Below are 12,844 nucleotides of genomic sequence, written 5' to 3'. Positions count from 1 at the left end.
TGTCTAATTTAAATATTATTATAACTTAGCAGACAAGACTAACCATACACTAATGTATTATCTTAAACAAATACTCAATATCATTTTGACCGATCAACCATACTCTATTTTTTTTAGAAAATATATTTACGTTTCTACTATTTTTGACTAATTCTGGCAATACATTATTTGTCCTCGGAGCTATAAAAGAAAAAAACGTTTTGTAAAATCTGTTTTTTGTAAGTTCTCCAGTATATATTTTACAAATATTTACTATGTTTTACAAATTATTATAAAAAGGGCTTGCGACATGGCAAACTCTCTGGCATCACACTATAAGCTCTTGGGTTTAACACAAAAAACACTAAATATACTGTTCATGAAGGAAAAAGGATTTTTTTCGGACATTTGCCATCGTTCAGTGAAACAAGAAAACAGTGAACGATGTTTTCTTGTTTCACTGAACGATGGCAAATGTCCGAAAAAATCCTTTTTCCTTCACAATCCTTCCATACTGTTCATAGTGTATTTGACCGAAATTCATTGCAATGAAACACAATAAACAAGAATTATAGGGATAAAAATATAACCAAGATAATGATATTTACAAATTTTACATACTAGCTGATTGTACAAAGCTTTACTGTAGCATTTACAATGTTTTTCATTCACCACAGCAGCGATTAATAAAAATAACAACAATGAAATTAACAATTATCTCAAGCAATACTTAATCTTCCGAATATTTTTTAAGTATCTGTCACTTCGAATTCAAAAGAAACATGCTCTAGTACAAACAGTGAGATTGTTGCGCTCGGACTGCATACGGACATGTGTGGCCTCACGGTAACCGAGCCGAGCCCGCACCGACAATCGGCCGACTTCACGTGTCGGGCACGGTGCGGTTATGTGTGTTTCCAACCTTAAGCCGGACTTCCAATTATTGATAAACATGACGTCAACACCTATTAGATTAAAGCAACGTTGTGTTGATTACTTTTATCTGTTCATTTCACCTTAATTACTCTTACTCTAAGTAAGTAAAGCACTGTGTATTAGAACTTGCGTACTCTTAAAACTTCTCTGGAAAAACTCTTTTACAAAGTAGGCTATGGTTTCTACAAGTAATATAACGTGATCTGAGAACAGTACTTAATCCATTTTATGTTTGATTACGACTTTTAAAAAACTGTTTCTTAAAATCCAACCACAGTATAAAAATAAACTACATAATTTAAAATATCAACTATAACCTCTAAATTTAAGCAAGAAACAATACATTTCAATATGTTTCAATAAACGTTTCATACTCTTAGGACAGTCGTTGTTAAAATAGATCGACTCCCAAAACCATCTATGTAGCCTATTTACAACCAATTTGAAAATTTTGAACGTTCCAGGTAAATGACGAATTCGTGGTTTCATGGATGATAAATAACAAAATATAAACTACCTAAAATAAACATAAGCAAAGTACAGTATATTGAATCCAATTATACTTAAAATATTATATAAAATCAGATAGCAATCTTCGTTAACTTATTACTAGGCTAGATTAATTCATATAAATATAAATTATAACGTAATTAGCATAATTGTTAACCTAATTGAATACAGTACATTACAATGTTTAGCCTAATATGTTTACCATTCAAATATGCAGAAAAATACATAACATTTGCGATGTCACTTATACGTTAATGTGCAATAATATCTTGCTAAGATAAACATGTTTTGTTTTTCCTTTTCCTATCGACCTATAGCTAATTCCAGACATGGCTGTTATACTAACTTACTGTTTATAAACTATGTAGGTCATAAATATTTAGCCAGCCCAAGTAAAGAAGCCTCCAGCAGTACAATAAAGAAAGTAACGTACAATTATTTATTTCGTTTTATATTGTAGCTTGTTACAGTTCGAAACAATGAACTGAGAATACTAGTCCAAACACAGTGTGTGAAACAAGAGACTCAACAAGTGCCTTTATTGGCTAACGAGGTGTGTGACCTGATTGTAGGTTATGTTACGAGCGGCAATGTTGCAACGCTTAGCAGCGGAAACTTGGCAACACCGCGTCACATCGTGCCCTTGACAACAGAACTATCAGTGGGGGCGTGTCCACGACGTCACAATGGTATATCTCAGACCACCGGAAGTTGTATCTACCGCCGCTGCAATTTGAGATTGCCTCACCTTCCGTGTATCACCACTTCACATTTCACAAGTATAGATGTGGGTTGAAGTATCTTCACTAGTTCGGCTTGTGACAATCAGTACTATATTCTTACCGTTGATTAATTCTTTCTGGAGCTTTTTCACTTACGCAACTACTAACTGTGCAACTAGATATTGTCGATAAATAAAATATTTATAAACTATGAACTTAAAAATCTTAGAATAGTATTTAACATTTTTATATGCGTACGAAATATACGAAAGAAATATTTTGTAAATAAATTGGCTTTGTAAACAATTTCAGTAAGTCGAACGTAATAAATTACAAACTCTTTATAATTGCTAGTGGTATTTAACGTCCAACAGTACAAGACTGGTACCTGATCACGAAGTGAAAGTGTATTAGTTATATGCAAGAAGGTACTAGAACTAATGGTTATTCAACCATATCACGCCACAGCTGCAATTCACAGCTAACATATGTGACTTGCGACGTGTCTAACCAAGTAAGTTCTACTCTAGGGCTTCTACGGTAGGCAAAATAACAGGCTTCCACCACAAGTACAATCTCTTCCGCAGTCGACACTCTTTATACGACTCTGGGCGTGTCACTTGTTTCATTTTGATTTGATTATAGTCAGTAACAAAGCGAGAAGTGTTTGAAAGCTCTACATTGCAAACTTCTCTTGGAAATTAGCGCCTGCAATCGGAATTGACAGTTCTTGACACAACTTCCAAGAGAAGAACGAATGCAATTTTTACATTTTTGGTTCTTATTCACGTTGCATCAACCCTCCCTTGATAGAGGTAGTAATGTAGTAAAACTACTGAAGATTAAAACCTATACCAGGGTATTCGCTTTGTCTCCCAGTTTTCTAACAGAACTTATAGATATCTGTGAAATGGAAAATATCCCTCATGTCACAAAATCTAAAACATACATTTTGAGAACTTGTACTACGTAAATGTTTTATATTTTAGGTGTTGAAAATTGCATGTACGCTTTTGACACCTTAAGGAGAACACAGAACTACTGCATGATATTAATGTTTTGAGCCTCGTTTCATCATACTACAACATCGTATCTTGAATTACCCCCACACTGTGAAGTTTTCCATTAAAACACTTCACACAACACACACGATTAATGTAATTTCTTTTATGGAAGTTCTAGAACGAGATGACTCAATACCAGTTCTTATATAACATGATGTAAGTTTAGTATTACAGACTGCAAGTACCTGGATGACCTTGACCTCATCGTAACTGGGAGAGAAGTGACTGGCTGTAGACACACTCTGGAGTAGAGCCAAGCCACTGGCCACCAGTGAAGTGCACTTTTCTTTCATGAATTCTTTTTAGATTACATTGTTAAGTAACCTCAAGAACATTTAAATTAATTTCCACAGTTTGCAATCATCAGGTCAATGACCAGGTGAACAGTTGTAAGTTGGAAGCAACAATTTCAAACAATAAGCAAGACAAATAAGCAAACTACTTCTGAAACAATAAACTTTACTTACTTGGTTACTGCTTGGATGTCTGCGTTTTCTTGATCCTTCAGAGCACATGACATCAGAAAACTGAAAGTTAAAATATAACGTTAAATTTAAAATTTTAAAGTTAATTTTGGTTTTGTATTGTAAATTATTTTAATAGTAAATTATAGAACAGAGGGGCAGTAGAGAAAAGAGTTTGGACTAAATAACAGTACCTATTTCTGACAATGGTACTTTTATTAATAATTGAAGTATTAAAACAATTATATTCTAATATAAAAAAAATATTATAAGTGACAGATTTATATTGATCACTACCATCCAGCCATGGGTGGTGGTTACTATGTGCTGGCCACTACTACACTTGAACTTGTGTTATTTCCCTGGTAATATTGTACGAAAAAACCTGGTCCCAGTACCTCATTAAGATAACACCATATTCCTTTATTCTATACTAAGTCAGAGGTAGTCAGTGAGTCAGTCACCTTTGCCAGTGGCTATTTTTACCCATAATGCAATGAATGTTACTCACAGAGGAATATAACATGTCACAATATTTCAAGGAAGTAAAACACTGAAATTTAACACTAGCTAATGAGAATAGAATAGAACTTTAATAAGGAAAAAATTTATTAAATCAAATTATTTATAAAGTTAAATGTTTTCAATATTAAAAATTGCTTCATGCAAAATGCCATCAACCCCCGCAATAGAACTTTTAATACGAGTATTGAAAGATAGTTTTTATCAAACTGCAAAAAAGCACATGCAATCTTTTAAAAGATTATCTGGAATTTCATTGTCTAGTAATTGTTCTAATTGTCTGTATTATTGTTCTAAAAGGAAACATATCACTATTTTATAATTCATTTTAGTTTCAAAATCAGCTGTAAAAACAAATAACATAGTCATATTGACTGGTGATAATACAGAGAAAGAACTGTTTACATTGCTAGGGAAAGTAATCTTTGGGAGAAGGAAAATCAGCTGACCTAGCTAAGAGGGAAACAATGACTTCAGCAGATTTCAACTGTGTTGGAAAGTACCCCATTGCCAGAGTGACGAAAATAAATTGTTTAGACAGCCAACACTTAATGAGAACTTCACATTTAATATGTTAATATACATATATTAATATGATAATATATACATTTTAGTATTTAATATCTAATAGTATACAATGACATGGTAAGTAAATGGAAGAATCTACATATATAATTCGTTCAATAATACAACCAATCCTCCCTAAAACTAAAATCTCTATTGTAAATAACATATTAAACAATACTACACTATGATAGCTTTATGGGTTAGAAATTACAGAGTGTACCTTTTCCTGGTATATTTTAATCGTTATTACAGAATAACACAAATAAATTAATAGATTTTGGACTAACTAATAGAATATTTTCTCTAAGATGATGTCATTATTTACTAAACACAATTTCTCAAAACATACAATCTATACTTGACTTGATGAAAAAGCGTATCCAGAAAAAAATTTTGAGGGAATATAACTGATATTTATTTTGTAGTGGACAGAAATTGAGGCCTCATTTTATTCCTTAAAAAGTTCTTGACTCATATCTATACTGAGAACGATCTTTCAGCAGTACATGTCAGTAGTACTGAATTATTTATAAAATAATAATTGTTTACTGAAAAATTACTTTAAAAAATTAAAATTTGGGGTGGGTCTCGATATCTTAGACCATCTTGCCGGATCCCTATGTCCTTGCTATAAGACAAAGATTTGATTTACTTCAGGAAGATATATTACCGACTGATGAAATGAATACTTTTACACTTACCAGTGGCTTTGTTCGGAGGTCACGTGTGAGAGGTTCTTCATCAAAAGGTTCTTCACAGTCCAGTGGTAATACAGTGACCGGAGTCAGATCTATTTCCTCATCAGAGATTTCTTCAGAATACACAAGATACATGTTGTTGAAGATTCCGTTGAACCCGTACGTACTGACTTCTGCAAGAAATTCCCTGACTGGGTTTTTGCTGTCCAGCATCGCCCACATGGCGTTCTTCACCCTGGGGTTGGACAGAACACATGGCATACGCAGAGGCCTCCCACTACTCTTGTTCGCCCTCAGCTTGTCAACGTACATGCGTTCCTGCTTCCGCAAGGTCTCTGCAAAAATTGTTAGCACTGACTCAACTCTACCAAACAATGAATAATGCTAATGTTTAGAAATTAAAAGTGGTTTACAGACTATATTGCTGAACCACATTATTAAAGAAAATTTTATTAAAGCAAATATGTAATGTAAGAATCTGATGATGTTGATTTTGCGGCATTTGTACTTTTCAATCATTAACAAATAATAATATAGAACCCCTATTTTTCAAATTAATAAGTTAATTTGAATGTCACATGCTGTGGTTAGTCAGTAGTTTTGTTATCTCAAAAACCTTGAAACACCCACAAGTTATGTAAGTTAATTAAAGGTGTGTTTTATTTCTTGATTATCCTTTGGAAGATTCACATCAATTTGAATACATCAGTTACGCAATATAATGACAGAGACTGCAAGCATCAAATTAAAGTGAATTAAGGTATTTTTCAGTTGGGTAATTTATTTTGAATTTCATAGTCCTCTAAGAAACATTTCCTACGGGATAAAAATTAAAACTTTATTATCACCCTAAGAAGAATTGTAGGCATTTAAAGTTGGATGTTACCCTATTTTGTAACCAGGCCTACGGAAAAATAAAATAAAATTTGTACAATCCATACACAAAATAAAAATTATGACAAGGATTTTTTCATGAAATACATTTTTTTTAATATTTAAAAAATGAACCGAACTGAATATCATACTACCTTAATATTACCCATCTCTTTGAAATGAAAGTTCCTTATATGTTTTATAAATGTTAATATTATGTCGCATTAAGTAAACTAAAACGTGACAGTTAAAGTCATACTATATAAGTTACATGAATACTAAAAATAGGCTTAGTCAAAATTTAAATCAACCTTTTTAAACATATTCTTCCGAAAGCTGTTTTTAACATATTTTAGTTTCAAATTCGAAGTTACATGTGTCTTTTATTAATTTATTGCCATTTCTGTTTATGCATTAATTTTACTCTTATTTACTTCAACACATGTTACAATGCAATAATGAACTAAAGGCTTACCAGTTAAGGTCCATATATCGGTTTGTCTCTGAGCCCCAAGCTTTCTCAGAAGTTTGTTTTGGTATAACTCCTGCGAGTAGTTAGTGCGACTTCGCTGCCTGAACACAGAGAGTGCGGTAGCTCCAACTCCTGTATAACCATGAATTATTTACTAAAATGTATAAAGTAAAGTTATCTACTTAATTTCTAGTTTGGATTCACTTTTGACACATTATCATGATAGTATTAACACTATTATTATTATACGAGAAGTAGCAATTTTGGTCAAAGAAAATAAATTAGATGTCTGTAAACAAATCTAGTACAAGGCTCTCCCTTCCTGCTGATCTTCCTAAGCTAATATTTTAATCATTGCAGAGAGAAATATGGAGTGAGTATTGCTAAGTTAATAGACCTACTATTTGGTGTATACAGAACTTTGAGAGAGTGCTTCCAACTCAACATTTTTGAACTCATCATTGTAATCACTGGAAAGGACAAAAGTTCACACAATCCAGAGTCTTTCAATTCCATGATACATATAAAAATGTTGCTTACTATTTATTACTTAAGCAAAAGCACAAGGATATTAATTACAAGGTCTCGGAATTGTAGGCAATTTAAGAAAATATGGGGGAAATCTGTATTAGATTCTTCAGCTTCCAAAAAGCAACTGAAATTTAAGTTTTGCTTGGTATTAACCCATTGGCCTTGTTATCACGGAACGGTTCCGTGACAGCTAGTCTGGGCTCAAAATTTATATCACGGAACCGTTCCGTGACAAATACAGTGCCATCTAAATAATTTTTTTAAACTCCTTTTTCAACCAAATGTTAGTATAAATTAGACTAATATTGTTCTAACACATAAGAAAAACTGCAATACTACATTTATTTGAAATTTAAATGAATAATAAGTTACTATAAGAATATTAGTGTACTACAAGAGAAAAAAATCAATATTCTTGGAATTTTCAGTATGAAAAACATTTATTCTGACAATCTATGCATATATATACACATATTCTAGTATTCGTAGGTAGAGAAATACATTTCAAATAAAATAAAAGCAACAATGGGGTATTTTATTTTATATTATTTGAGTAGAAAAAAAATTTAAAAAATTCCAAAACTTTTTTAGTTTGTACAGCATTATTATTTTTAAATTATGACCAAATATATCACTATCTATTTATTATTAATGCCCATTTCATGTTAATCCAAAAAGATATAAAATATAACCAAATAACTTGAAAAATAAATTTTTTATAAACATAAAACAAAACTCTTACGTTTTTAGCATTTTTAATAGAATAACTCCAGTTGAGCTGATAGTAAAAATATGTATAAGCCAATGAGTTAAAAACTCTCAATAATTAATACAGTAAGTCTGATTATATTTCAAATGGGCTTGCAGCACTGAGAAATTTGTACAGATAGTTTACCTACTGCTAAGTGTTTAAAGATTTCACAATTTTTAAAATCAATATCTAGCAAATGAATGACATTGATTTACATTAAAAATTATTATTACAATATGTTACAAAGGGTTATTTTATTACATTTTTAATGATAATTGAAGAGATGAACATTTTGGTCCTAACATTGGGTTAATGATTAAGTGGTCACAATTTTATTATTTTATTTATAAACAAATGTAACTAATAAATTCCAGGAATAGAGATAGTGAAAGCTAAAACAAGAATATGTAGTGGATGTTTAAAAATGTATAAGTGCTTTGAGCTATAATTGTGTTATTTTCTTTAATACTAACAAAATTGCATCTGTTGAAATTATTAAAGTCAAATAACAAGAATACCAATATAAGTTATATAAATTTACTAGACATAGACTATTTGAACAATTTTATTACAATTTACTAGTACTTGTTTCAATGAAATCTATCAATGCATAAGCGAGCACAACCACTTTAAATTTAAGCTTGTACAAGCCAGGAGCAGCAAAAATGTTGTTTTTTAATAGGCATCAGCTGTTTTACATAGGTTATAAAAATGTAACAAAATACAAACTATTTTAAATTGTTATAAAAGTTCAACGTTACTTTTTGTAACAAAATCCGTCTCGCAAAAGCGAACACAATAACTTTAAAGATACGCTCACACAAGTCGGGAGCACCAAACATGTCACAGTTGAGAGGTACTCGTCAGTTGTTTGTTGCTCCTGGCTTGTGCAATTGTATCTTTAAAGTGGTTGTGCTCGCTTATTCATTAACAGGTTTCATTGAAACAAGAACCATTGGAATTGTAATGAAATTGTTCAAGTAGTTGATGTCTAGTATATGTTTTATAATTATACTCGGGCTTTTATTTGACTTTAAAAAATGTTAAAATACACAAGTTTGTTAATACTAAAAAAGTAACATATTTATTTTTGGAAATTGTCCTTTTATCTATTTAAACCTATGTGCCAAATCTGGTTTATTTAGCTTAATTAGTTTTAGAGATAATATTTTATTATAAAAAATTAGACATTTCTCGACCTAAGTTTATATGACATTTATTGTTTAAATAATATCACCCACAGAAGATTGTGAACACCTTGTATATGTACGGTATATTTTAAATATAGAACTTTACCACAAATGATGAAACATACCGTCAATCCAAACTTGTTTTAAATACTCCAGAAAATTTGCCATCACTTTGTCCAAGTTTTTGTTGATAGCTGCAAAAGACAACAGCTCATTGTATCCCTCCCATATACGTTCTGGGGGTAGAAATGGTATCGCCATGGCATGTTTGATGAGACGTCTTGCGCTATCGCTTTCCTTTAACAGATTCCCATAACCAAGTTGTCTTGCTTTCCTATTCAATGTCTGTAAAACAAGATACAAATAATTGTATAGTTATGAATAAGAATATCTAACCTTCAATGACTATATTAAAAAGAAATAACACTGAATATATAGTTCTCTAGAGGGGAAATAACATTCTGGGGGGCTCGCTTTTTTGACATTATTAGGGAATCCAATTCAAAACTCTACTGAAACTGTACCGAAGTTCGAAAATTGAATCTAAATTTTAGGTACTGTCAATTGTAACATGTTAAGCAACAACCTAATACATAAAAATTAGAAATTTTACAACTGATACCAAAAAATGTTCCAATGACTTGTAAGTATAGTTTATGTATATTCTATGAAAATAATTACAATAACATAATCTAATACAATTCAGCATTATGTCCAGCCCAATGATTTAAGTTTATTTATGTGACAAGCAAATAAACTTATAAATAGTCTTTACACTGTAAATGAAGCTTTTTTTAGTTTACCCACATTTCACACCCCAAATGTTGCTATGCCAAATTAAAGAAAAAGCAGAATTTTACATAGCCTAAAAGTTTTGTTACAGACAGTAACATGTAATCTTTCTACTAGCCTTCACTTTGATAGGATTGAACGATAATGGGCGATTTGAAGGCAAAGTACGACTTTAGAAAACAGCTCATTCTGGAAGTGGAATATATGTCATAATTTGTGTTTCCGCAAGCCTTGGAGGATGTTTAAACTAAAAAACAAGGAAAGCTGTAATTTGTGTCTGTAACAAATTCCTGGTTATAAGTTTTGTAGTATATTCTTCAGGTACTCACGAAGGCGTAGTGGAACCAGGCACCCACGACTAGAGCATTAGGGTAGGCCGCCTTCGCAGCTTCCTGGATCCTGGAGTCGTAGTCCGCCACGATGATGGAGGGGTTCAGCGCACTGTACTTGGTCACGAAGAACGTCATTACACTGTCATAAGCCTCTCTGGTCCTCTTACTCATTATCACGCTGAACACGGGATGAGCCTGCAAACATTCATTTGTGAATACTTCACAAATTACCGTAAATTACATATACCGTATGTTATTTAATCTTTAATCGAAGTAAGTACCCTCACACATTGTTGTACAACTTCCATATATAGCCTCCTGAGTATTTAATTGGTCTAAGGTCACCCAATTGTGTGTACAAAGAATTGTTCTAACTACTCCTATAGTATGTACTAATGTAGTAAGGGAACATTTAGGGCATAGAGGAGACAAAAAATAAGGAAGTTATGGCGTTTAGCTCATATAACTTTTGATAAGATCTTAAGAAATAAAGTAAATCAGGATATCCTGCTTAGTGTATATTATACCTTTGTACATAGTCAGTTAAACTATGGAATCATCCCTTGGGGAAACTTTGGCTATTGTGACAAGTTGTTTGATTTGCAAAAAAAATCATTATGCTTATTTGTAATTTGCCAAATTGTACCCACTGTAACCATATTTTATCAAATAAGGCTTTCTTTCTCTCCCATTTCTGTATGTTTTTCTACACTAATGTACATGAAAGAAACCTGCATGCTTTTCAACATATAGCTGATATTCATGGCTATGAAACAAGGAATAGGCTAAATGTTGTTACGAAAAGATGTGTTTTTACAGGGTGGATACTCAAAACCTCTTTTCAAATTCCCGGGTTTTTCACGGTCGAAAATTTCCGATTCTCTAGTCTATTTTCAAGCCAAATAAAAAACTGTAATACTGTATTTAACCCTTACGCAGAGTTCAACGGTGACGAGTGATAACTGGTGGGCGGTCAGCACTGGATCGAGCTGCGACTTTATAGTGTAGACTCGCCTTCAGCTCGCTGGGGGCTACGCCCCCAGGCCCCCAAAGTAAGTGCCTTAAATTCGGGGATAAGATTGATTTGGTGATTGGTAAAATTCGGACATGATGTCATGCCAGGATATTCCCAGGAGGAGGGGGGGGGTTAACGTTGCCTCGGGATAAGACGTCAGGGGGTTATCTGGTCATACCAGGAACTTCCCAGGGGGGGTTAAGAGAATTGGTTATTGGTAAAATTCGGACATGAAGTCATGCCAGGAAATTCCCTGGGGGGGGGTTTAAAGTTACCAGGGGGGTTAACACATCAGGGCGTTTAATTTACTCAGGAGATTATCTGGTCATACCAGGAAATCCCGGGGGGGGTTAATGTTATCGGGGGTTAATGAAACACCCCAGGCCCCCTTTCGGGTGTTTGCCAGATTCGGGGATAAGCGGAATTCGGAATTAAATTGGACCTATTTTATTGAATATTTCAGTTTTAATCAAAGTTTTGACTTTAATGATATTTTACGGGTTAACCGTTAGAGATACGAGAAAAAGTGACTGGACCTTTCTTGTCGGAAATTTAATTTTGTCTTTCGATTCTGGCCTCGGATTTTAGCTACGATCTCTGGTTTAGTCGGTACAACGCTTGGGATAAAAGTCTGCACTGGTCAGCTGTTGTGTAAACAGATATCGTGTAAATAAATGTAAAACTACCTTTATCAGATTATTAAGTTGATCAGGGGGTTTAATTTAATCAGGAGTTCATCAACCAAGAAATTCTCGGGAGGGGGGTTAATGTTATCGGGGGTTATAAGAACGCGTGGTACTTTTCTGGGAAATGTGCGTCTGTGCTACGAGAACATGTGTACAGTAATTTTTATCAAAATAAAACGTTGATCAGGGGGTTTAAATTAATTCGGAAATTATCATTCCACGCCAGAGTTTTGACAATGAACTAATATTTCATAAAATAAAAAAATAAAAAAACACTCTGTCCCTATCTACTATTGATGCTTCACTAACGCTCAGCCAACTCCCGATGTGGAGGGGGGTTTTAGTCACTCGTTAACGTAGTAATACATGGTCAATATGGAACCAGCATGAATCGCACTAATTATAGTAGCAAAATTTAAAACACCTAAAAGTGACGACAAAGAATTAGCCATTTAGAGCATTTATCAGGCTTACGGAAAGCTAAACGACAGAAAGCTGCTGGACCTTTTTTGTAGATCCTATTAATAGCTACTTACAAAAAGTTTAACATATAAGCTAGGGCCAACGGTTCGGTCACTATCGAGCACGAAAAGTAAGTTTTTAAGTGAAATTTTAAATATAATCACGTTTTACGGCTAAACCATGGAAGATATAGTAAAAAGTCACTGAACCTTTTGTGTAGATTGCATTATTTTGTATTCAAATCATATTTTTTATCTGGCCTAGAACTAAGATTTTAT

General features: G+C 32.9%; 1 protein-coding gene across 3 annotated transcripts in view; it reads right to left on the bottom strand.

The window, feature by feature from the left end:
* The window catches only part of LOC124356985, a 191,458-nt gene that overhangs the window by 97,946 nt on the left and 80,668 nt on the right, over positions 1-12,844 (bottom strand). For all 3 annotated transcript variants that reach the window (XM_046808337.1, XM_046808338.1, XM_046808336.1), the window contains 5 exons: positions 10,401-10,598; positions 9,405-9,624; positions 6,811-6,939; positions 5,466-5,797; positions 3,679-3,738 (listed from right to left, as the gene is read on the bottom strand). In XM_046808337.1, the coding sequence (XP_046664293.1) occupies positions 3,679-3,738; positions 5,466-5,797; positions 6,811-6,939; positions 9,405-9,624; positions 10,401-10,598 (939 nt within the window). The remainder of the gene's footprint in view (positions 1-3,678; positions 3,739-5,465; positions 5,798-6,810; positions 6,940-9,404; positions 9,625-10,400; positions 10,599-12,844) is intronic.

The sequence above is a fragment of the Homalodisca vitripennis genome, chromosome 3 (genome assembly GCF_021130785.1).
Source record: "Homalodisca vitripennis isolate AUS2020 chromosome 3, UT_GWSS_2.1, whole genome shotgun sequence".
Classification (NCBI taxonomy): domain Eukaryota; kingdom Metazoa; phylum Arthropoda; class Insecta; order Hemiptera; family Cicadellidae; genus Homalodisca; species Homalodisca vitripennis.
This window is presented reverse-complemented; position numbering and strand designations above follow the sequence as displayed.